Source organism: Taeniopygia guttata, chromosome 2 (genome assembly GCF_048771995.1).
Source record: "Taeniopygia guttata chromosome 2, bTaeGut7.mat, whole genome shotgun sequence".
In the NCBI taxonomy this organism is placed as follows: Eukaryota; Metazoa; Chordata; class Aves; order Passeriformes; family Estrildidae; genus Taeniopygia; species Taeniopygia guttata.
In genome coordinates this window covers 89,976,332-89,999,191 of record NC_133026.1, presented here as the reverse complement: position 1 = coordinate 89,999,191, position 22,860 = coordinate 89,976,332, and the positions used below count along the sequence as shown (strand labels likewise).

Here is a 22,860-nt window from a genome sequence, read left to right as displayed (position 1 = left end):
AAAATTCCTTATTCAAATTGCCCTAATACTTCTGTCTACTTTGGCCTTCCAGATACTGTGGAAAAACATTTTAAAATATTTTCCAGGTGAAAAATAATTATTACACATGCAAATTACACTGAAGGATTCTGTTGGTAATTGCAAACCACTTGAACATTGCTTTTTAGCTTATTTCAAAAACTCCTTGGTAAGGATTGCCTAATTATACATCTCTTTTCCTGTTTTTTTTCTTTTAGTTGGAACTAAATTGTTGTGTCTTCTTATCAATCTAGTCCTGGTGGAGCAGGATGTCCAATCGATTCCGCAAGCTGAAGTTGACTCAGACATTGCGCCATGGATTTCCTTCTAATCAGTTTGTGCCTTTTCCGGATGAGGCTGAACCATCGTTAAATTGCACTATAAAAGTAGCCTCACAGAATGATACAGACATCTCTGGAAACCTTGATGCTACTACAGCTTGGAACACAAATAACAAAGCTAGTGGTAAAGGCAGAGTTGTCTTGTGGGAAATTAACTCTTGTGGGGTAGTCAGGAGGATACTATTTCTGATTTATTGGTTTAGTTCTGCTTTAGCTTAATATAAGTAAAAAAAATATAATGTATTTGTAGTCTGTAGAAAGAGAGATGTTCATACTTGTTGATCATGCTGAGTGCAGTAGCATTTAAGCAGGAAAATACTAATATAACCATGTTACTGTTCTTTAGTAAATGCCATTAAATTAAGACAGGTCACTGAAAAGTGTTATTATCTTCCATAAACTAATTTATGTAATTAAAACCAATTTATTTAAGCAAATAAATAAATAATTCTGAAAAGAAAGAAATTGGAAGAGCCAAGTTTGTAAAGCACATCTACTGAAATTGTACATCTCTCCATGAAAATCTGCCACTGTCTGCAATGCAAAGTAAGACTTGGCTTAACTTTAGCTGAGGTGCATGAGAGTGTCGCTGGAAACCTTCATACTGAGGGTAAAGCTGTTGTTTAAAATCAATGAGCTAGCCTTAGAAACAGAAGTAGAAACATGTAAACAACAAAACATAAATTATGTATTTTTCAGGTGCAAACACTGTGAAAGGAGAAAAGGATGATGAATTATTGACAACTATGGTATGTTGCAGTGTTCTTGGTGTTTCAGCCTAATTCAGAGGGTCATGTAGCTCCCATAACTTTTACAGTTTTTTGCTCCTGTCCAAATTACTTCTAGAAAAAGAGCTTGTTTGTAGTCACTAGACATGAACTGATAGGCTTTGATATACCAGTAGTTCTTAGACTAGAAAGTACTAAAAGTAGTGTGATATGGAAGCTGTACTGACCTCTTTCAACAGTTATCCATACCTTTGTTTGACCAGCAATAAAATAGTAAAATAGATGGAACAGCTGCTTAGTTGCTGACAAGCACTATGAAGTGAGGAAAACATGAATAGAACATGGTACAGTTGGAGGTGTGAAATTACTGGTAGAGGAAACCATGAAAGATTTAGTTTGGAAGGTGTATTTGTGTTATTCTGTTTCTTCTTTTGTTATGCTGTAGCTTTATATTCCCCTTCAGCTTACCCTCTGGTGATGTCATTAAATTTGGCTGGTTATTATCTTTATGTTCTTTTGTAAGAAGTTTGAGTTCTTTTCTAAGAACTTTTGATATTACTGAGTGATGGAACTCCAGGGAGCAAAATCAGTTGTGTTTTTATCTCTTTCTGCAGTATACATACAGCAGGAACATGCAGTTGCTTACTGTTTCCAGTCATCCTGTCTGGGAAAACAGAGAGGACTACTACATTGTTATTTCTTTGGAAATTGGTTGTTATTCTTGTGAAAGTCAACCTGAGTAATATTTAGCCCAGTAAAGGAAGAGACAGTTTCTGCCACTTAATGGCATATATTCATTGAATCAAATGAATAAGCATAATACCGACAGGTGCCACAATGTTAATTGATTTTTTGCTTGTTATTATGTGTGCACTTCTCCTCAAATAGTACTTTTGCGTCTCATTTCTGTTCTGTTTAAATGTGTTTTCATCTTTTTCCTTAACTTAATATTTTGAAACTACATCACCAGGTTGCGGTAACCTTTCTTAAGAAGTGACTCTTCCCTGCCTCCCCCTCTCTGTGTTCCCCTTTCTCAGCTGAGGAGTAGTGCTCCATTTACCAGGCTGCCCAGTGATAAGCTGAAAGCAGTGATACCACCTTTCTTACCACCCTCAAGCTTTGAGCTTTGGAATTCTGACCGAACCCGACTCAGCAAAGATGGCAAAGCTGAACAGATGAGAACTGCCTGGCCACAGAGAGCAATCAAGCATGATTTTAACAGCAGTGGGAACTCTGATACAGTAAGGAAACTAAATGTGTACGAAAATACTGTATTATGCCCTGGCCTTGTCGACTGGTGAGCCACTCTGTTTCTGATTAGAAATTACTTTTAACCCATTGTTTCAGCAATGGCTTGTCCTTTTAAGCAGTGCTGCTTAGGAAGAATGCACATATATATGGAAGGAACATAATGAAACAAAAGTTCTGTATGAAGTGAAACAACTCTTTCTTAATTTGGTTTGGTTTTGGGGGTTTATTGATTTTGTTTGGTTTTTTGTTTTGTTGGAGGGTTTGTTTGTTTGGTTTGTTGTGGTTTTGGTTTTTTGGTATTTTTGTTTTGCTGTTAACCAGAACCACCAACAGTGTGGTAGAAACTGCTCTGATTTGAAAAAAGGACCAGAGACAGTAAAAAAGAATGTCAATTTCTCAGTTTTTAGGAACTGAGGAGGAGGGAAGAAATATCAGTAAGACCAATATACAGACACAATATTCTGAAAGATTAGCAATAGATAAAATTGTAGCAAGTAGTGATCAAGTGGACTTGAAGGCACACAGCTTTAAACTGGAAGTACTGTAAAACTAAGAAATCAAAATCAAGAAAAGGTCTTGATTATTTCTGTTTTTTTATAGAAGGAGCTTGCCTGATTCTACAATGTTTTCAGTGAAGAGGCAAGCTAAGAGAAAAATAGGTGGTTTGTCTTGAGATAGGAAATGAAACAACCTTGACAGTCTTCTCTTTCATAGTTGGAGAAAAAGGAGAAGTGCTTACTCCCCTAACTGTAGACTGTAATAGCTAAATGTAGAGAAGACCAGTCCATAACTGTGTTTCAATGTCAGTTCTAGACATTTAGGAGGATTTTTTTTTCTCTTTCCTTTTTTTATGTGGATGCTAGCTTAATACCAGTAGAGGTGATTTAGGTGGAATAAGGCAGACTAAGGAAAGTGACCTAACAGGAAGCTAAGTGTTTATAATCCCAAAAAAGATGGTTGTAATAACATAACTGGATAATTGGCATGTGCATAAAATGAGGAGAAGGGAAAGTAGGGGAGGACTAGCCATCAGTCCTTCTGTGAGGAAAGAAGGGTCTTGCTGAGGGTATAGAAGAAGGGAAGTTAGAGATGGAAGAAGTTATTGAAGCAACAGATATAAGAAACATTAAAAAGCTGAGCTGCAAAAGCTCATACGTCAAGTTGCTGGCAGTGGCCAATGGTGTAAAAGCAAAAGAAATTAAGTAGGATGTGGCTGAGGATTTGGGTAGTGTATAGCTAGATCAGTAGTGCCTCACTTAATAAGACTCAATAAAGTGGTGCAGCTGGCTGCATAAAACTGCAACTGGTGGAGAGAAAGTTTATATTACTTCTTGCAGCTTAGTTTGTAAGAAACCAAGATATGATGGATGGGAAGGTGGTGAGTGTTTTGTAAGATAGGAGAGACAAAGCCAAGATTCTGCAGGAAAGAAATTTCACATGGGATAATTTTTTTTCTTCCCCACTGCTCATAATACTATGTATATCATATCTCAGGCGCATCATATATGCTCAATTTTGTTGGCCAAAGATTAAGAAGAAATAATGGCTTAATGTGGTGTAATTTATTTCATTGAATAAATGTATTCAGTATATATATATTTTTTTTTATAAGTATATATTCAATATATATGTATATGTAGAATGAGATTCTTTCTGATATCCCCTTTGTTCTTCAGTGGAAGTTTCAGAACTTGGGATAAATAAATTAGCAGTTGAAGTTTGCTCTTTATTTTTCTCAATCAAGAAAGAACAAATTATTTTTCATTTTGTTTTCCAGACATCTGTTAGCAAAGGTACTAGACCAGTCAAATTACCAACATTTGCAAGAAGACCAGCATCTCCTTCAAATTCCAATAACTTCAGCCATTCTCCTCATTCTTCTGGTGGATCCAATAACATTGCAGGAATTAACAGGCATGGAGGAGAACTGCATAACAGATCAGGTACCTTTTTTAATAAAAAAGTAATTTGTATCTGATTCAGTTAAAAAATCAGTGTTTGTAATGATGGTAGAAGATACTAAACCTTTTCTGAGCACTCCTACTATTGTAGAAACAAAGCTTCTATAAATTTAGTGGACATGGGATTTGACTTCAAACACCTACATAAGGGAGGAAGAGCCTCACATCTGTTACAGAAGTCTCAATGGTCAGCCCATCTCATGCAGATTTTACTGGATCCAACCATGGTGAATCAGGTGGATGCTGGCTCATTGCACCATGCATGTTATAGAGCTGAGTCCTATGCCTGTTGCTTGCTTTTTGTTTGAAATACAAAATAGTTTTCAATTAAATCAAAAAGCTGCACACATTGTACCTGGTAGTTGTTGAAGACAATATGGTGAAGTGGCTTATGAAAACTATGTCCAAGGGTATGAAAGTCAGCTCTATGTGTGTATAGACAGGGCTGGCTTCCCTCTTCTGCTACTGATTTCTGTTCTTTATTCTGGAAGCTACTGGAGAGATCGGAACCTTGCAATTGTCTCATGCTTCATCCAGTCAGTTTTTAAATGAAAGTGATTGTTTGAGAGTTAGCAAGCATTTCAAAATTATGGTTTCCTTTACTGGGTTTATTTTATTTTTTGTTCTAGGTGGCAGTGCAGATAATGTTTTGTCTCAGATTGCAGCCCAAAGAAGAAAAGCAGCAGGTTTACCTGAACAGAAACCCAGCCAACAGCATAGTCCAGTCCAGTCAACTCCTTCATCTGCTGTGTCAGATTTGCAGTGTGCTCAGATTGTTGGCAATGGACAAGTTGTAAAGGTAATGGGAAATGTAAAATTTTGCACTTCAAATTGGCTAATAGGTCATATCTCAGTCATGGGTGGCTGATGCACAATTGCACAGCCAAAAAAGAATGAACCCTTGTTAGTGGAAGCTTTTCTGCTCTACAAACCTTACTTTTAAGTGCAAGTTCACAGAAGATGAAGCCTAATAATAAAACATTACTTTATTATTAATTTCACTCAATTTTAAAAAACAGTAAATGTAATACTTGATTTTAGGGTAGATCTGCACTATTACAGTTTCTCATTATTTCTTTCTGTGGACCAGATAAAGTGTTTTGTTAGTTATTCCTGGATTTTGCCCTGAAGTGGTATAGTTAGTTTCTCTAGCTAGTTTTCCTTCAAAGGCTCAACCTGAATGCAGAGTATGACATAATTTGTACCAGAATATGGTGACCACAACAATATGCACATAACCAGTCTGCTCCACTGGTGTTATTTTTAAACAGTAAGTCATGATCAAAGTTGGGTTTTGCTCCTGTGGCCATACTGTTTGTGCTGACTTACCTATAAATTCCTTGGAATAGCTTTGCTCTCATGACCTGCACATTTTTGTGCACGTACTTTGAAGTTCTTAACTGCTTTGTACAACATTTTTGATGGTTAAGGTTTTAAATCTTCAAGATCTGCAGAGATACAAACTAGAAAGCAGCATCATAACAGAAGATGTGACACGCTATTGAAAAATTGATGAGTTTATTTACATAGGGAAACATTGCATTTCAGAGAGCAAGAGAAGGAAAACATGAAATTTGGCGTTTATGTTCCAATGCCTAATGGTATTCTGGAAATGTTAGCATACATGAGCAAGAGCAAAATTTATCCAACGTTTGCTTATGTAATCTCCAAGCAGCTCATTTTGTTTTGTTTTGTTTTGTTTGCATCTTTCGGTGAGATTTTTCAAATTTTGCCTGGGGAAACAAAAGTGTCCAGAGTATAAAATTAATACTTTTGCAATCTCATTCTGTGATGTCTTATATGGAACAGTACACAATATTTGTATTTAATCAGTACATAAAAATGATAAATGAAATTTCAAAATTGTTCAGAAATTACATGGAAATTTCTGGAGGACAAAAAAAATCAGAAAAAGAAAAGGTGCAACTACCAATGCTGAAACAGTTTCCATGAATAGTTATTTTGTCTTTGATCTGTCAGTCTTGATTCTGGAGGGGCTACTGGTTGCTTATCAAAGATGAGATTGGGAGCTAAAATTTCTAATTCAGCTGGAGCACCAGAGTCTAAGGATTCATACCAATTCTTTGGCATATGGTATTCTTTCCTCCCTTTCTATCCTGTGTAACTGCTCTCTGAGTTATAAATGATCCATCTCTTTTTCCTGTAGACAAAACCCCTTTATCATCCTCTTCCCTCATTAAAGTCTTCTCTGCAGAGCAGCTACCAAATGCTTTTTCCTCCAGAGGTCTGACCAGTATGTTTTAATTAAACTCTCAGCATGTCCTCTCAGCTTGTTTTTAACTTGGAAATTATTTCAGAAGAGCTATTTGTGTGCCCCCCAAAAGTCTCATTTATCTCCAGTTATATTAATCATCCCACCAAAAGATAATACCTGTGTGTGTGAGCTTTGGCTGCAGATCCAGTGGTCTTTTGTTGCAAGAATGCTGCCACTAAGAAGTTAACCAGCTGTTTCCACTCACATTAGGGGATAAAAAAGTAGTGAAATGCAGTGTGCTGCAGATCATCTTCTGGAAAAGCTGTTCATTGTACTGTTGAAAAGACTCTTAAACAACATTTATACCACTGTTTTGGAAAGGCTTGAAGCTTTTTCATGTGCTCTTTGCTTAGATGTCTAGACGAGTTTAATTCTATCCACTAGTAACAAAACATGTCATAGTGTGGATCTCACTATAGATGTTCAATTATCACACAACTGAGGTGATTTTCGGAGATTTCTGGTGGGAGAATGCAATCAAATATGGATCCATACTGGCTGCAAAAGCTGGCAGTGTATTATTGTAATCAGCAATGTAAATGGTGGAAATTTAATGTCTATATCTATTGAAGAATGGCTTGTGTTCTCCCATTAGGATCATGCTGTCTAAACTTGGAAATAGCTGATCTAAAAATGCAGTGATATTACACTGATCAATTTTGCAAAACTTACCCATGAGGGGTGAGATGGTGCAAACTTTAAAGAAAGGAAAATAAAAAAATTAATAACATTTTACAAGACGATGTAATTTAAATAAATGTAGACAGTGTGCTAGGGAGGGAAGACCATTCTGCAACACAAATGGACAATAACAATTTCGACTGAAATTTGGAGCAGAAAGTTGAAATGAGTTCATGATGCTCTTCAAGGAACTCTCAAGTTTGTATCATACTACCTTACTTCTAGTCAATTCAGTGCAGGGCTAAGGAAGTATTACACTCTGACATAGGATAGAGTAATGGAAGAATGTTACCACTCAAATGAGTTTTATCTTTTAAATCTGCATCTTTTTCATTAGCTAAAATGTTCCATTTATGCCCCAGCACAGAAGCAAAATTGTAAAGACAGGAACCACTGTCATTCTCATTTCTTACATTGTTACCTAGATCAAATTTTTATCAGTTTGTTGTAGTAGCCTGAGTGACAAAAGGTATTTAAACTCTGAATTCAGGAATCCAGTAAAAAATCACCTTCTTTTTGGGTCATACAGTGCAGACAACAAAATGTATATATAGATCAAAGAATTTAGGAGATGAAGTGCATTGATGGTTTTGGGAAAAGACTGTTGATATGTGTATGTATATATATTATTACTACCCATTTTAACTCATGTATTTTCCTGTTTTCCACGGCTACGAATGTATTAAATATTTGCTAAATTCTTAATAAATCACTTGACTCCTGTTAGGTAATAATAAATTTGAGGATTGGCTGAAAACTTCCAGTCCAGTGCAGCAAGGGGTTTAATGTGCCCAAAACTTTATTTGTGCTTGCTACATGTTCTGGTTAATCCAGCATGAAGTGCTACTTTAAATTAGCATCTCATATGTTTTGAAAATCTTTAATTGAGACTTAAATGTCTGAATGAAAATCCCTGTTTTCAAGTCAAAGTCATTTACTTTGTTTCTGTTATTAAACTATTTTTATTTCTAGTGCAAGTTATTAAACTATTTTTATTTCTAATGCAAGTTTTACTTCTGCTTCTGCACGTTCCAAGGGAAGTGGGGAAGTGAGTGAGAGATTGTGTGGTGCATAGATGCCACCTGTACTTAAACTATAGTAGTCATTTTAGAAAAAGAAAATTTGTAGTGTTTGTGGGCAGTTTTTGTTTACAATAAATAATTTTTCTTACAAAATTATAGCTTTAGTAAATATATTTTTCTTGATAATTTTGAGATGAGAGACTTCAATCTGGGATAAAATCACTATTGCTTCTATTATTTCAATATAGGTCAAGCAGAAACTTGTGACTACATGCTCTCAGAAATGGTACACAAGTAATATTGAAGCATCACATATAGGTAAACATTTTTTGAATTGTTTTTGAACTCAAATGATTGTATCATTAACTGCAGCAAAAACTGGACATGAACAAAAGACCTCCATCTGGGACTTCATCTACATCTAAAAGCACATCACCAACTCTCACACCTTCTCCATCACCTTCCCCATCTCCTAAGGTTCAAAATGCAGAGTCTTCTGTCTCTTCTTCTCACAGACATGCCAAGAGCAACGGCTCCAGCAGTGGTACTATTACAGAGGATGGTGAGTAGCTCACTGTAATTACTTGAGATCCATTCATCCAGAATACTATGTGTTTAAAGCTATATCTATACTGGACTAGTGTGTATCTGCATGAGAATTCTAGAATATATTATGGTGTTTCTTACAGTGATATTGGTATTCCTGCACAAACTTCCTTTTTCTCTCCCAAAACCTGTGTTTCTTTCCATTTACAGAGACACTGGTATCACCTCAAAGCTAGTATAAAATATTTATGTTGCCCACTCTTACGTGGCCACATTTTGCCTCTTCATGGCTTAAGTCCTGTTTTTCACCCTTTGCTGAGGGTACAAAATGCACTTGGCCGATACTATTTTTTTCCTTAGTAAATGCAGAGAAGCACATCACTACAGAGATATAATTTTCATCCATAGCAAGTCATAGCTACATGAAGTTAAGAGCTGTAGTGCATTTATTTTTCAGAATCATGAAAATAACCTTATTACAACCTCTTTTTAACTTAAAGTCCTAAGAAAGACTGCTGATGTTATTACTTTTCCAGTAAGATTAGTATCTTTTAAATTAGACTTTTAGGTCTAGATGACAAGTTTTTAAAAGTCATTTTACTGCAATGGAAAAAGGGTATCAACAACTTTGTTTTCTCTTGTAGATATCTTAAAAAATGAAGAAAATAACATGACTCAGAACTTTTTAAATAAGGAACGGAGGCACTTTATACTATTTTTGTTTTGTCTGAAGTTGTCTCTATTGATTTTGGTTTATTTTCACTTACACCAGCTTTGTCCATTAACAGTAATTCCATTTGACACTGAAGACAGGTGATACTTGACTTTCTTTCTGTCTTTTTCTCATGGCTTAGCTGTAACACATTCTGGTGATTGCTGGAGCAAATCCTTTCATGTTTAGTGCCATTTTATAATGAGATCTTGATAACATAAGTGTTGCTGATTTTGAGATGCTGTTGTAGTTTGACACGGAAAAATAATTTTTCTCAGAAGGAAGAGGTCAATTTGGATATTGACTAATTGAAAGTAGACACGCCTCTGAAAACACAGAGAGGTTAAAAGCAGAATTCCCAGGAGAACTCGCTCTCTCTGGTTCCGGTCAGCGGTCAGTGCAGGACTCTCCCCTGCCTGGCCAGGTGGCTGGGTGAGGGAGGGGAAGGCCCCATGGCCTGACTGAAGTAAGCCGAAGGGTGGAGGGGCTGGAACCGGGCTGGCCCCTCCAGATAGAAAGGTAGAGAAATCCAGGATGTCTCTGTTCTCCCTTCTAGAGTCTCACTTTCTCTCTTGAGAAAGAGACAGTGGTGTTTCGTCAGCAGTACACGGGAGGAGAAGAGCCGGGGCGGGGGGCGCCACAAGGTGCCTAGCGGGTTATGGGAGCTGGAGCCTGGGCAGTGAGCCATCCTTGGGAGTCAGGACTTTTAACCCTTCCAGAAAAATGAAAGCTTTGTGAAATTTTTCTCCTCCTCAGTTTAAAAGAGAGGAAGAGAGACAGCTTAAACCCTGGGATGTTAGAAAGAGAAGTTCTAGGTGGGAGGAGATGATGGAGTAGCTTTTACCTGGATTTTTTCTTAGTAGCCACAGACTGCACCGATCTTCTCCTCCAAGAGAAACTGTATTTTAAGAAGATGCCAGTAAGCCAAAGAAACCATGCTTTAGCTGGGAAAAAAACAGAAGTGGAGTGAACAGAGAAAAGGTTGGGAGGTTTGTGGTAGTGCCCCCTGTCTTCAAAAAAAAAGAAGAAAAGAAGATCTCTGTTCTTAGACCCTCGACCCCAGGGGAAAATGTGGGGGACTGTGGTCCCAAAGATGAAAAACTAAACTGTTGTTTTTTCCCCTCTTGGCAGGGCATCCTTGAAAAGAAAAATCCTAAAAACAGTCTGTCCATCCATACATTAGTAGTGAAAGCACTGTACATAAAAAAGAGAGGGTCACCATTAGCAAACTTTTTTCTCCGGGCGGTGCCATGAGTGACATGGAAACACAGGATGTGGCAGCTGTGTTTCTTGGGGGGTCTGTGGCACAGGAGGGGCTCCTCTCTCCCTCAATAGACTGAATATCAATTGTCTAGAGGGTGGAAACCTAATTAAGGTCCAGGTTGTGTCTCACTGTGGTTTGTTAGAATTAGATGGTAGGAAGAAGAATACTTTAAAAAGTTTTAATTTTGAATCTTGTGTGTGGTTTTTTTCTTTCTTTTTCGTTTTATAATAATATAGTAGTAATAGCTTAATGAAGTTTTTTTCCTTGTTATTAAACTTAAGCCTGCTTTACTCTGTTCTCAATCATATTTCACTACATTCAATTGAAAAATGACATTTTCATAAGGGCACTGGCATTGTGCCAGTGTCAAACCATGACAGATGCTTAAAAGCAGGAGAACTCACTTTTGGATAATGAAGCGAATTCCCCAAGCCATCAGCTGCTCTCATCTCACTCAATCAAGATCGGTTTTGTGACCGTGCACTAATGCCAGGGTTCTTTGAGTTCCCTTGTAGCAGAGAAAAGGTTGTTTGTCAGAAGCCCAAGCAGCTCTGGGTTCATTGTATTTGTAAGCTTTTGTAGTTAAGTGCTCCTGTAATTCAAGGGCTTCTCTTACTGATGTTTGATTCAGCAGCAGCAGTACAAATGCTGATATGCCAAGCAGTAATCAGAAGAATAAGTACAGAAGGTCTGCAGTGTTAACTTTTCTTTCAAGTGAGCTTAAATGTGTAAGAAAATTGATTTACATTGACTGCTACTGTGAAGGAACAGTAGGCAGCAGCATTCAGAGATATTCTTTGTTTCTTTTTAGGCAACCATTTGGTGGACCATCAACAACTTGGCCCTATTCTGAGAGCCAGTGATGTAGAGAATTATGAAAGACGAAACCATGTGAGAGTAAAAGAAGGCTCTGAAAACTTGGAGAAAGGTAATCTTACCTTATTACTGTAGAATAGTATAAAAGGAGGTGCTAAATAGGAGTAACATGGCAAAAGCAGTAAGAGCTACAAGAACCTTAGCTTGCTCCAGGGATGGAGGTAAGGAGACAAGATAAGTGTAGAGCAAATAGAGTGGTAAAGCAAAGGACAAACATGTTAAGCAAGAGTTGTAAAACTGAGAGGTTTCAGGTTTTGTTCAGTCTTAGAGTAATAGTACAGGAACTGGAAGAAGGGCCTACACCTGCAAGCGTTCTCTATGTGTGAAAGATGTTTGGTGTTATAGTTGTTTATGACAATAAGACTGAACTCAGATACACTGAAAGTTTCTTCCCATATCATGGCCTACAGTTCTAAGCACAACAACATGATGAAAAATTAGAAGGGTAACTAACAACCTATAAGAAAAAAACATTAATAATATACCTAAGGGTCATCTAATGAGAATTCTGTTTTCTTTCTCTAAGATGATATTTTTCATCCAACAATATGGAGGAGTTCCCATCATACATATTTAAAACTGACTGCCTTTTCCCATGGATTAATTTCAGGGTACTAAAGCTTTTAGTCTGAGACCAAATCAACTTATGCAAAATCATGTTGAGCATACCAAGTTAGTTGAAGTTAAAGCAAAAAAAAAAAAAAAAAACAAAAAACCAAACAAAAAAACCCAAAACCCTAGCAGAAGATGAAGACTCAACTAGAATTTTTCTCTTCAGTTGTCTGTGGACTCTACTATGTAAAGAAGTAGTCTTCCAAAATAGTACACAGGAGTGTGTTTATCTCAAGCTACTTGATGTCTTTTGAGAGGCTTAGAGTATGAGATTCTCTTTCATGTTTCTAGTGATGATGAAAGAAAAGGGAAAGTCAAAAGACAAAGAAGTGAAATAAATGAAAGTATATTTGGTAATTGACTAGGGATGTCTTTAAAATGAAAGTGAGTTTATATGCAGAATATTAAATACAGTTTTGTTTTATAATGTAATAATTAATGTTCTTTATTTTGATTCTGACTACTTAGTTTAACTGACCACTTAGGTACTTAAGGAGAAAAAACAGTTAGTTACTTATGATAGCAAAGTAATAAAAAGAAAACTTTAGCTGAGAGATGTAGTGTGTAATTAAGAGAGATAATGCCAGGTTATTCTGAAAGCTCACTTACACTTTTTAGCTAATCACATTTTAAATGTGTGGGAAGAGTCACTGTCAGGTCACATTTAATTTTTTTAGGCTTTCAGAGGAAAGACAATATTCAGTGCTCTTAGCCTTGGCCTTGTAAAACTTAAATTCTGTCCAGTTTTCATCTTATCTGGACTTCAGCTGTCTGTGTTCAAGATGCCTGGATGTTGGGCACATAAGGAGAAGAGGGTTCAGAAAGGCCTGTGCTGTATCAGGGTTTTGAATGAGCAGGTGTGTGATTGCTTGCTCTACACTTTGCCTTCCTGGATGATGACATAGAAATATGCCTTTCAGTTCCTTGCCTGCTTGAGGAGTTCTGCTGTCTAACCTGCACAATCTGAATCAGTCATCTGGGGCCAAGCACCCACATTTTAGGCATTGCAGTGCCTTTGTTGCCCTTATTCATTTGGTTTTGTAAGATTCTTTTAATGAGGTAGAAAGGGCAATACAACGGTGTTTATCCTAGCAAGGTAAGACCAGATGGATTTATAGTATATGTAAGTAGGTGAGAACAGAGTAAGCCAATGTTTCAATTTCTGATGGAGAATAAATGGGGTTAGTTTTTTCTTACCATAAATTCCTATGGAAAATATAGGCTTTAATATATATTTTCAGTTTATAATGCTGAGATTATTACAATATTTTCTAATCTATGGAGTTGACTAATTTTTTTTCTGTTATTACAGATGAGTTGACTGGCATCCTTAAAAAATTGTCACTTGAGAAATATCAGCCTATATTTGAGGAGCAGGAGGTATGTCTTTTAGAAAAGATCTTTTTTTTTTTTTTACCGTTTTAATGAAAGTAGGATATAACACATTGCATCAGATTTGTGATACAGAATCAAGTTCTACAACCATTCCTGATTTCAGAGAGAACCTTGAAACATAGACCAAGTGATATTTGTGGCATTCTCCAGAATAATGCAAATAGCAGAGCTTTTTACACTTAACCTACAGCTTTTTGTATACATAGGGTTTTTTTCCTCTCTGTTGTTACACTCTGCTTTTTCTATATATGTCTGTATCCAATGTGGCTAAACAGTTCATACGACATACTATATCATCCCTAGAATCACAGCTGAAACCTCATTTTCAGAAGGAGAACAGCAAGGTGTGAGTCACCAAGATGGCTGTTTTATCTTCTTTATCTGCTGTGCATAAGCAATAGGAGAATTAAACTGGGGAGCGTAGCCATAGATGAGAGCTGTGACATTGACTCACTGAAGGATGCAATGAAAGGAAATGTTGCTGAAAATAAGTAAAAGTAATTCATTACAATATTTAAGGCAGGATCAGATGTGAGCAAATATTGTGTGTTTATTTGGTCAAAGAAAAGGGTAGTGAACGGACATGCAGTAAGCTGACATTGCTACAGAGTTCAAAATTCAGCACAAGCCCAGACAATTTAGCTGCATTACAATATATTGGGTTATTATTTATTAGTATTCCTGTGCATGATAGGCAAGTGAGCATTAAGTAGAAATTATTATGCTTCGTGTGTGAAGGTTATATCAATATGAAAAGTGTCAGATATTTGTTCTTATCACAACATTATGGATATGTTGTTATAATAAAAACTGATATATGAACAAATCCTAGGTTTGTCTCAGGAGACACTGGAAAAGTAAACACAATATTCTGAAATTCCAGAAATACTTATGGGGAAAGGGTGAAGAAAAGAGAGAAACCTTAGCTTTATTCAGGTAGCTGCTACTGTAGGCAGAGGAATTTCTGTGGAGATGATATAGTCTGAATTAATAGAACTTGATGGGAAAAAAAATAAAAATCCATTAATATTTAGGATGTACTATCATGATTAGTTGAATGATTAACAGAAAATTAGAAGCCTTACAACAGAGTGGTAAAGTGTGTACCATTTGGAGCTAGAAATTAATTAGAAATTCTTTTTGCACAGTATTTACATTAAATCTATACAATTAAAAAAACCCAACAAACCTCTTTTAACCTGTAGTAATGAATCTTTGCGTAGGTAAATTTGTGTTACCTTTTATTTCTCCTTTTTTTTTAATATGCAGGTGGATATGGAAGCTTTCCTCACACTTACTGATGGTGATCTGAAAGAGCTGGGTATTAAAACAGATGGATCAAGGCAGCAAATTTTGGCAGCTATTTCTGAACTGAATGCAGGAAAGGTACATTTTAAAGTATTGTACACTGTAAATTATTTCAAGATTTTTTATACAATTAATTCAACATACATTTTGAAATTCAGTTGCGGATGTTAGTTAGAAAAGCTAAAATCATTTTTTCCAAACGCAGTGTTTCATGTATTTGACTAGTAAAAATTCTTCCTTTCTGGCACTTCCTGTTCTCTTTCAATAACTCTTTCCAAGTCCAGTGAACAAGCTACTTGTAAACATGAGCAATTTTGCAGTTTCTGAATATTGATTTCAGCAGTGCTAAAAAGAATCATCTGGCTGCAATAGTGTAGCTAGAGAATATAGTATGAGAGGAAGTGTGTCCTATAGTTAACAGGTTTTGATTCCTCTGTGATCAGGTGAATAGTGCTCCTTTTCCCCTTCCCCTTCCCCTTCCCCTTCCCCTTCCCCTTCCTCTTCCTCTTCCTTTTTTTAGATTTGAGGTCTGTTTGCTCTCTGAAAGTGGAAATTAAGACAAACAAAACACAAAGACAATTTCCCTAAGTAGTGATGAGGCTAAAAATGAGGGGAGGGATGATATTCCATACTAAGATATGCCATAAAGATAGGAAGAAAATAATGAAAATGTTTCTATTGTTGTCTGGTAGTTTCAGGTAAAGATTACTACATGGTTTTCTATATATGTCTGTAAGGTAAGGATTTGTTATTATTTCTGATAGTATACTGAACATAGACATGCATATTTACACATTTGTTGTGTACTCTTAATAAATTCATTTTTTAAACAGAAATTTAAGACTACCTTTTATTTTATTATTTTATTTTATTTTATTTTATTTTATTTTATTTTATTTTATTTTATTTTATTTTATTTTATTTTATTTTATTTTATTTTATTTTATTTTATTTTATTTTATTTCATTGTTTTTTACAGGGTCGAGAGAGACAGATTTTACAAGAAACTATACACAACTTCCATTCTTCCTTTGAGAGTAGTGTTAGTAACACACGACCTCCAGGTCATTCCCAATGTAAGTAGCACCTGAATTTAATTGAAAAATTAGTTACAGGTTGAATCACAGAATCACAGTATCAGTTAGATTGGAAAGCACCTCTGATATCATGCAGTCCAACCTATGGCCCAACACCACCATGCCAAACAGACCATGGCACTGAATGCCACGTTCCATCTTTTCTTAAACACCTCCAGGGATGGTAACTTCATCATCTCCCTGGGCAGCCCATTCCAATGTCTAATCACTCATTCAGTTAAATAAATCTTCCTAATGTCCGAGTGTGTGGCTACTTTATTTAGTACGGGCTGGAAGGCAGAACGTGACAAACAAACCAGTTAGCTGCTTTCCTTGCTAATGATGTGTGTCTCTTGCTGAGACTGTAGAGAAGATTTTAATATAAAAAGTAGAGGTATCTGTAAGATGGTTATGCACCCTTCATTACTATCTGAAATAAGGATAAGATTTTTATTCTGCATTACTAAACAGAAAATGGATGTAAGTATATCAAATCAGAGTATACAGTACACTGTCTATAGTGTGTACATATGTAGCATCAGTGGGAGGTGTTCCTGTATGATGCGTAATTAATCTTAGCATACTCTTTATAGGAGACACTTTAGTATGATCTGGTAGAATAAATATATTAAAGATCTACAATTTAGCATAATGGTTTAGGCAGCTATGTTAATTATATATTTTTGTATGTATGCATTTAGGTTTTTTGCATAGGTGATATTTTTATATGATTATCTATAGTTGGTTTCTTTGGGATACATGTATTCCAAGCATGTTATCTGCTAGCCAAGCTGGAGAAACTGCTTTCTGAAATGTACTGAACGCACAGGGAAGTGTTGCTGACCTGTAATAACTGAATACATTTCCTACTCTCTCAGATATAAAAACTGAAACTCTCTGTCCTGCCAGCCACCTGAAACAAAGGCAGATACTCATCTGTTACTCCATATTATAGCATAGGGCATAACCTATTCCCACGTGTACTTCTGTATCCATGTTTTAGTAGAAACAACGAAAGCCATTGAATAGCCTTGAGAAGTTCACTGTGTTAATAGTGCTTCTTCTTCGATTGTTTATTTTGCTGCTTTCATCTACTCACAAAATAATTTCATTTGTTTAGTGGCTATGTTAAATAATTCAGGTATTGCATGCTTTAGGAAACCTTAATAACGAGCTAGTCCCAGTTGTTCCAAACTCAGCTGCATTTCACTAGATGTGTGAAAGCAGGTGATAACTGTTTACCTACTGATGTCTTGGAGCAAACTGGGAATTGCTAGGGTAGTTAGTGAATGTGGGCTACTTCCAGCATTCTGTGTAGTCAGCTTGGCTGAAAGCCACTATTGGATGTCCCTGTATGCTTTGTGCAACTTTCAGTTCTCAGCACAGTCTGCATGTGTGGGAGCTTCTGGATGTCTCTTGGTAACATCCCAGAGTTGAAGAGCCGCTTCTGTAAGGTATTACTAGGTGAGCAGAAGCTCTATGGGATTTGATTACACAAAGAAGTGGAATTACTCAAGAACCAAAGAAGCATAGAGATGTGATGTATCGCCAAGCAACTTGCTGACCTTAAGTGTCTTGAAGACATCAGAGGACAAGAATGGTGGCTCAGTGTTGGGGACAACATCCTTTTGTAAAAATGGAGGCAACAGTTGCTCTTGTTGAGCTTTTGATAAGAGGCTGCAAGAAGACTGCCATCAGGTATCTGGCTTTTGCGTTTTTGTGTATGAGAGCTCCGTGATACAGATTTGGCTGTGAAACAGAAGCACTAACAGAGAAGAGGAAGAGGACATGTAGCTAAAAGAAGCTTCTGCACCAGGTAAGCTGCTTTTTGTTGTAAAAAGTAGCAGTGGAATCCTTATGCAGTCTCTGGAACTTGAAGTAATTTCCAGGAATGTATAATATTTTAGAGCATAAGAGCAGCTGTACCAAGGCAGATCCAAGGTCCATACAGTTGTGTTCAACTTTTTCATCCAGTCTCATCTGACGCTGATTTGAAGAGCTACTTGTTTTCATTTTCTGTGAACTTGCCATGTCCTGACTTCCTTTGCTTCATCATACTGGATCTGAAGATACAGTGAGCAGCTGATTCCTCTTCACTGCCTCCATGCCACTGATGATTTTACAGATCACTGTGATATCCTTCTTCATTCATGTTTTTTTTTGAGGGGAAGGCTTATAGGCTGCTTTGTTATTCCCTATACCATAGGTTTTCTAACCTCTTTTCCTTTTCTGTTATTGTCTTTTTAAGACTTCGGAGGTACCAGCCTAGCAAACATTATTCAATATGTAGGCATATTATAGATTTACATGACAGACTGATGTTTGTTTTTCAGTTGGGTTCTGTGCTTTCCATTCTCTTGCCCTTTTCTAGTTATTTCTGGTACTTTGCTGTGTTGGCTGTAATTGAAGACAGAATTGGTATTAATTTGAATTACCTCTTACAACCCAGCTGATCTACTGAATTTGAGCTCATAGCCTATAATTTTATATAAACACACATACATCATCTTTTCCATTTGCCTTACTTCATATTACTTCATATTTATCTTCACCAAATTTTGTCACTATCTTATTGTTTAGGCACAGATGTCATATGACATCTTTTTGCCAGTCTTCTGTATATCTTTATTTTTATTTATATGGATAACTTAGGAAGGTTTTTCTCTTCACTCTATATGCCCTTTCAAAATCATATATTGAATATACTGTTCATATCCTGAATATCCTCTTGCAGATGCCTATGAAATACTAGTGGTCAATCTCTCTACTATGGAAAAATCACTATTTACTGCAAACTTCTATCCTCTGCCTCCCTAAGAAATTATTTATCCACACAAGAAATTTTATTTTTACCTTGTGGGTTCCTTGTTATCTTGAGGCTAACCTTGGACCTTGTGAAATGCCTTGTCAAAATCCAAGCATCAAATGGACCTCTTTTATCTACATGACTGCTGGCACCTTCAAGGAATTCTAGTAGGTTGGTGAGGCAAGACTTCTAAAATCCCTTCTTGATTGTTTCCAACAAAATTTCAGATTGTTGGTTGGTATTACTGTCCACCTCACTGGTCTGTTTCTCTGCATTTCCTGTTGAACCATTAAAAAGATTTGTGTCACTGTTACCACATCTCAGTTATGTGACAGTTTGAACAACAACATGTGTTCTGCACACAGCAGTTCAGCTGTTTAATCTTTCTGCTTCTCTAGGATGTCTAGCTTAGAAATTTTCTATTACTTGCTTTGTGTATTTGTTTCATATTCTTTTTTGCTAGTACTTCCGGTTAAGCTGTCTTGGACTCCCACATAAAGGTTTCTGAAATTGAATCCTTCCACCCCATCCCATGCCAGGGACACTAGGTTAGGCTGTGTGAATTCCTTGCTACAGTCCTTGCCTGACTGGCATAAGGCAGAGGAGTGTAAATGATTCAGAGGTTACTGGACATCCAAGCCATTAGGTTTGGAGGCACTATGAATTCTGAATAGGCAAACAGTACTTGCATGGGCAATGTTGCCTCCATCTCTTTTTTAAATGGAAATTAGTTGGTCATTTTTAGAAAATTCTGATAAAATTATTCATTCCAAGACTGAACATTTTGGCAGGTTTTGACACTTTGGTGGTTTGACTACTACTATTACATCTTGGAAAATTGACAATGCACCCTCTCCGTGATAATATAAATTACTAGGAAGATACTGCTCCTTTATAGCCCAGTGAATGTGTCCACCAAACACAGAATTACTGTGCTGCTTTACCATTTAGAGGAGATAACCAGCCCATGGAAGCATGAGGCAAAATTGCTGCTCTGAGGAACAAAATGTCTGGATCCTTTGTCTGGATTCCAACTTCAGTGAAACAGCAAGTGGCAGCATAAAGTCCACCTTTCTGAGAGAATGGGATTTAACAAATAGTATTATCCCAGGAAAAGATTCTGTTTCTGGTTTGAGGTGACCTTAACAGGATTCTGGTAAAAAAGTTTGGACTTTCTGAATGCCTACTTGTCCGGACTAACTGTTTAGTTTATTTTGGGGGGCTGTGTTAAGATTCATGCTCCCATTAACTGAGTGCAATCAAGAGGTTGAACAGATCTGGCAGCGGTTGGTACGTTAATTGAAACAAATTGCACCAAAGAAGACAGAGTTGCATTTCAACACAAACTTGCCAAATCAGAAATAAAAAGCTAAAAAAAAATCATGTGAATTCTTATGAAAAAAAAAAAGAGGGGGGGAGGAGAAAAGCAAATGAAATAATTTCCTCCAGAAGAGTAGACATAAAATCTTACATGCTAGTTATGCTAGTTATAATAAATGTGTAAGGAAGTGTTACATGTTAAATCCTCTGATGAAAAATGGAAACAATTCATGGAAGTTCCCATGCCCATTTATGGCTTGCAACAGAATTTGCCATTTCTGCAAAAATGACATGAAAAATGCAAGAGAACATCCAAGGTTTATACTTAGAAGGACACAATCTTTTTCTGCTAGAATATTTCTTAAACTCATTATGCAAAATCCTATTAAGATTAGTTGGGGGTAAAGCTAAGTACCAGTTAACTTAGTTTGCCTTTTAATGCCGAGTTTATTGAAATGTTTGAAAGGAAAAGATCAGCCTTGTCACTTGGTACAGGCATCCAGCTACTCTTCCCCATCTAAACAACACTTCTGATAGGTGGAAAGAAAAGAGAAAATCCAAAATCTGGCAGGGGCAATGAACAAAGCCAGGAGATAGATATCAAAAGAATAAACTGAATAGTCTCCAGACAAAAGTTTAAAGGAAGAATAGCTCTACCTATGATCAAAAAAAAAAAAAAAAGATGCCATTCAGTCTATAGTTATTGGAAATTCTGGTCTTCCTGTTTCTTTTTACTTATTATAGTATGTTACATATATTGATAGATACATACATACCTGCAGATACAAAGTTATTTGGGTATTTATTTTCATTTTTGGATTCACACTCAAAAATATCAAGTGGAAATTATCCAGAGGAGGGAGTTAAGAGACTGAAGAAAGAGAAGTAAAAACAGGAGCAAAATCAATACAGATTTGCATATAAAAATCATATAGGATCCAGATAATTGCTTACTGGAAAGGTGCACATTAAGAAAAGAGGGATACTGGAAACTTTGTGGCAGTAGGTGACCTTTTCACACACGAGTTTGACTTTTTATACCTTATCTTTAAAGGAGATAGCTTAAGATGAGTAAAATTAATTACAGGATCAAACTTAGATACTGGTATAACAAGTACATTGGGAAATGTGGACCTGTTTCCAGTAGTTGTGGAATTATTCTCTTGTTTACAGCTGTGAGTCTTGCTGGTTGCAGTTTTTCAGACTTCTTTTTTTTTTTCCCTCTTACAGCTCCTGGCTGCTCTTTGAAACCACAAGAAGCCATTTCTTCTAAAAGATAGCTGCTGTAACAAAAGTGTGGTTTTATTTTTTATGGTGAAGTTTGGCATCTGACTAAGTGAATCCATACAAATCCATACAAATGAAAATTTGAAAAGTTAGTCCTGACTACACTGACATAGGATTTTCTGCAGTAACATGCTTAAAATACAAAACCCTCAGAAAGGCAAAGAAAATAATAAAGAGATTGCCTCTATAGTTCAACCTAAGTATTGAATTGTTGAAAGCATCAGTGGTCTGAATTTAAGAAGAGCAAAGTCAGAAGAGCAGGAAGAATGAATGAACACAAAAGAAGATGGATGTTTCATTCCACTCTTGCCCATAGGTGAAGAATCCATGGGAGACCAAGATGGGCACAGACAAGAGCAACAAAAACATGGAAGAAGGCAAGAAGGACACCACAAATTGTGACCCCTTCTACATGGAGAAATACATAAGCTGAATATGCCTCTATTGATTGGATACAGATAAAGTAGTCTAGATTGAAAATGTAATGATTTAATGGGAAGAAATATACAGGAGAAGAAATGCCGCATTCTTCAATAAGCAAAATATACTTTATCTATTCAATATTATGAGGTTAGAACGGCAGTAAAAAGTAAAAACAAAATACCTATTTGTAAAAACAGCACTTTGAGCAAATGCGTAATCCGTCACCAATATTTAAACAGAAAAGAATGTTAAAATATTTTATATTGCTGACTTTTTTTGTGAATAAAACCATTTACATGATATTGGCTGGGGTTTTTTTTTGAATAGTAACACTAGAATATCCTTAAAAATACATTTTTATAACTTGATTTTGTAGCAATTTTTAAACAAAAGTTACAGTAATTACAAGTAGAAATAATTCTCTGCTTAGTAAATATCATTTTTGTTAAGCAGTTAAAATGCAAATCATCAGGAATTAAAATAGAATTCATCAGAAGCCTCTGACACTATATTTATCTTTCTGAAGACTCAAGTACTGCAGGTAAGGGCAAGAAGATCTTGGAGCTCCAATTACCTGAGTGCTCTCATTATATAACTAAAGATTTTGCATTTCTCCATGCTCTTCACTATACTGACAGTTCATGTCTGCTTTTTCTGCCTTTGAGAGGAGGTAAGTTTGAGACAGAGTCCTGTATTGTGTGTCTGTGTCAGGGCTGGCATGAACAGCTCTGAACTCCACTGTAAGTCGCGGAGGTCTCGTCGGTACCATCACCGGGGCCTCAAAACCCAGTATCTCACTGGGCCAGACCAGAAGTTTGATTCAGTTGTTCAGACCTCTACTGGCATTTGCCAGGCCCTAAGGCATCCAAAGCACCCAGAAGGGATGCCAGACATGACACTACATGAGGGTTATGATCAGGTTATACCTTGCAGCCCTTGGACAAAGAGACCATTCAGA

At 36.5% G+C, this 22,860-nt stretch overlaps 1 protein-coding gene across 5 annotated transcripts in view; it reads left to right on the top strand.

The window, feature by feature from the left end:
* Positions 1-22,204, top strand: part of ANKS6 (ankyrin repeat and sterile alpha motif domain containing 6) — a 41,470-nt gene extending 19,266 nt beyond the window's left edge. The window contains exons 7-18 of one of the 5 annotated variants that reach the window (XR_003958774.4): positions 273-483; positions 1,059-1,108; positions 2,125-2,328; positions 4,116-4,281; positions 4,929-5,098; positions 8,650-8,839; positions 11,611-11,727; positions 13,600-13,667; positions 14,952-15,068; positions 15,970-16,066; positions 17,441-17,882; positions 21,423-22,204. Coding sequence is in view for 3 of the 5 variants with exons in the window: in XM_030265819.4 (XP_030121679.4) it covers positions 273-483; positions 1,059-1,108; positions 2,125-2,328; positions 4,116-4,281; positions 4,929-5,098; positions 8,650-8,839; positions 11,611-11,727; positions 13,600-13,667; positions 14,952-15,068; positions 15,970-16,066; positions 17,441-17,556 (1,506 nt within the window). In the remaining 2 variants the exon portion in view is untranslated. The other 4 variants (XR_003958773.4, XM_030265819.4, XM_030265820.4 and 1 more) reach the window with 4 other exon arrangements.
* Positions 22,205-22,860: the final 656 nt, after the last annotated feature.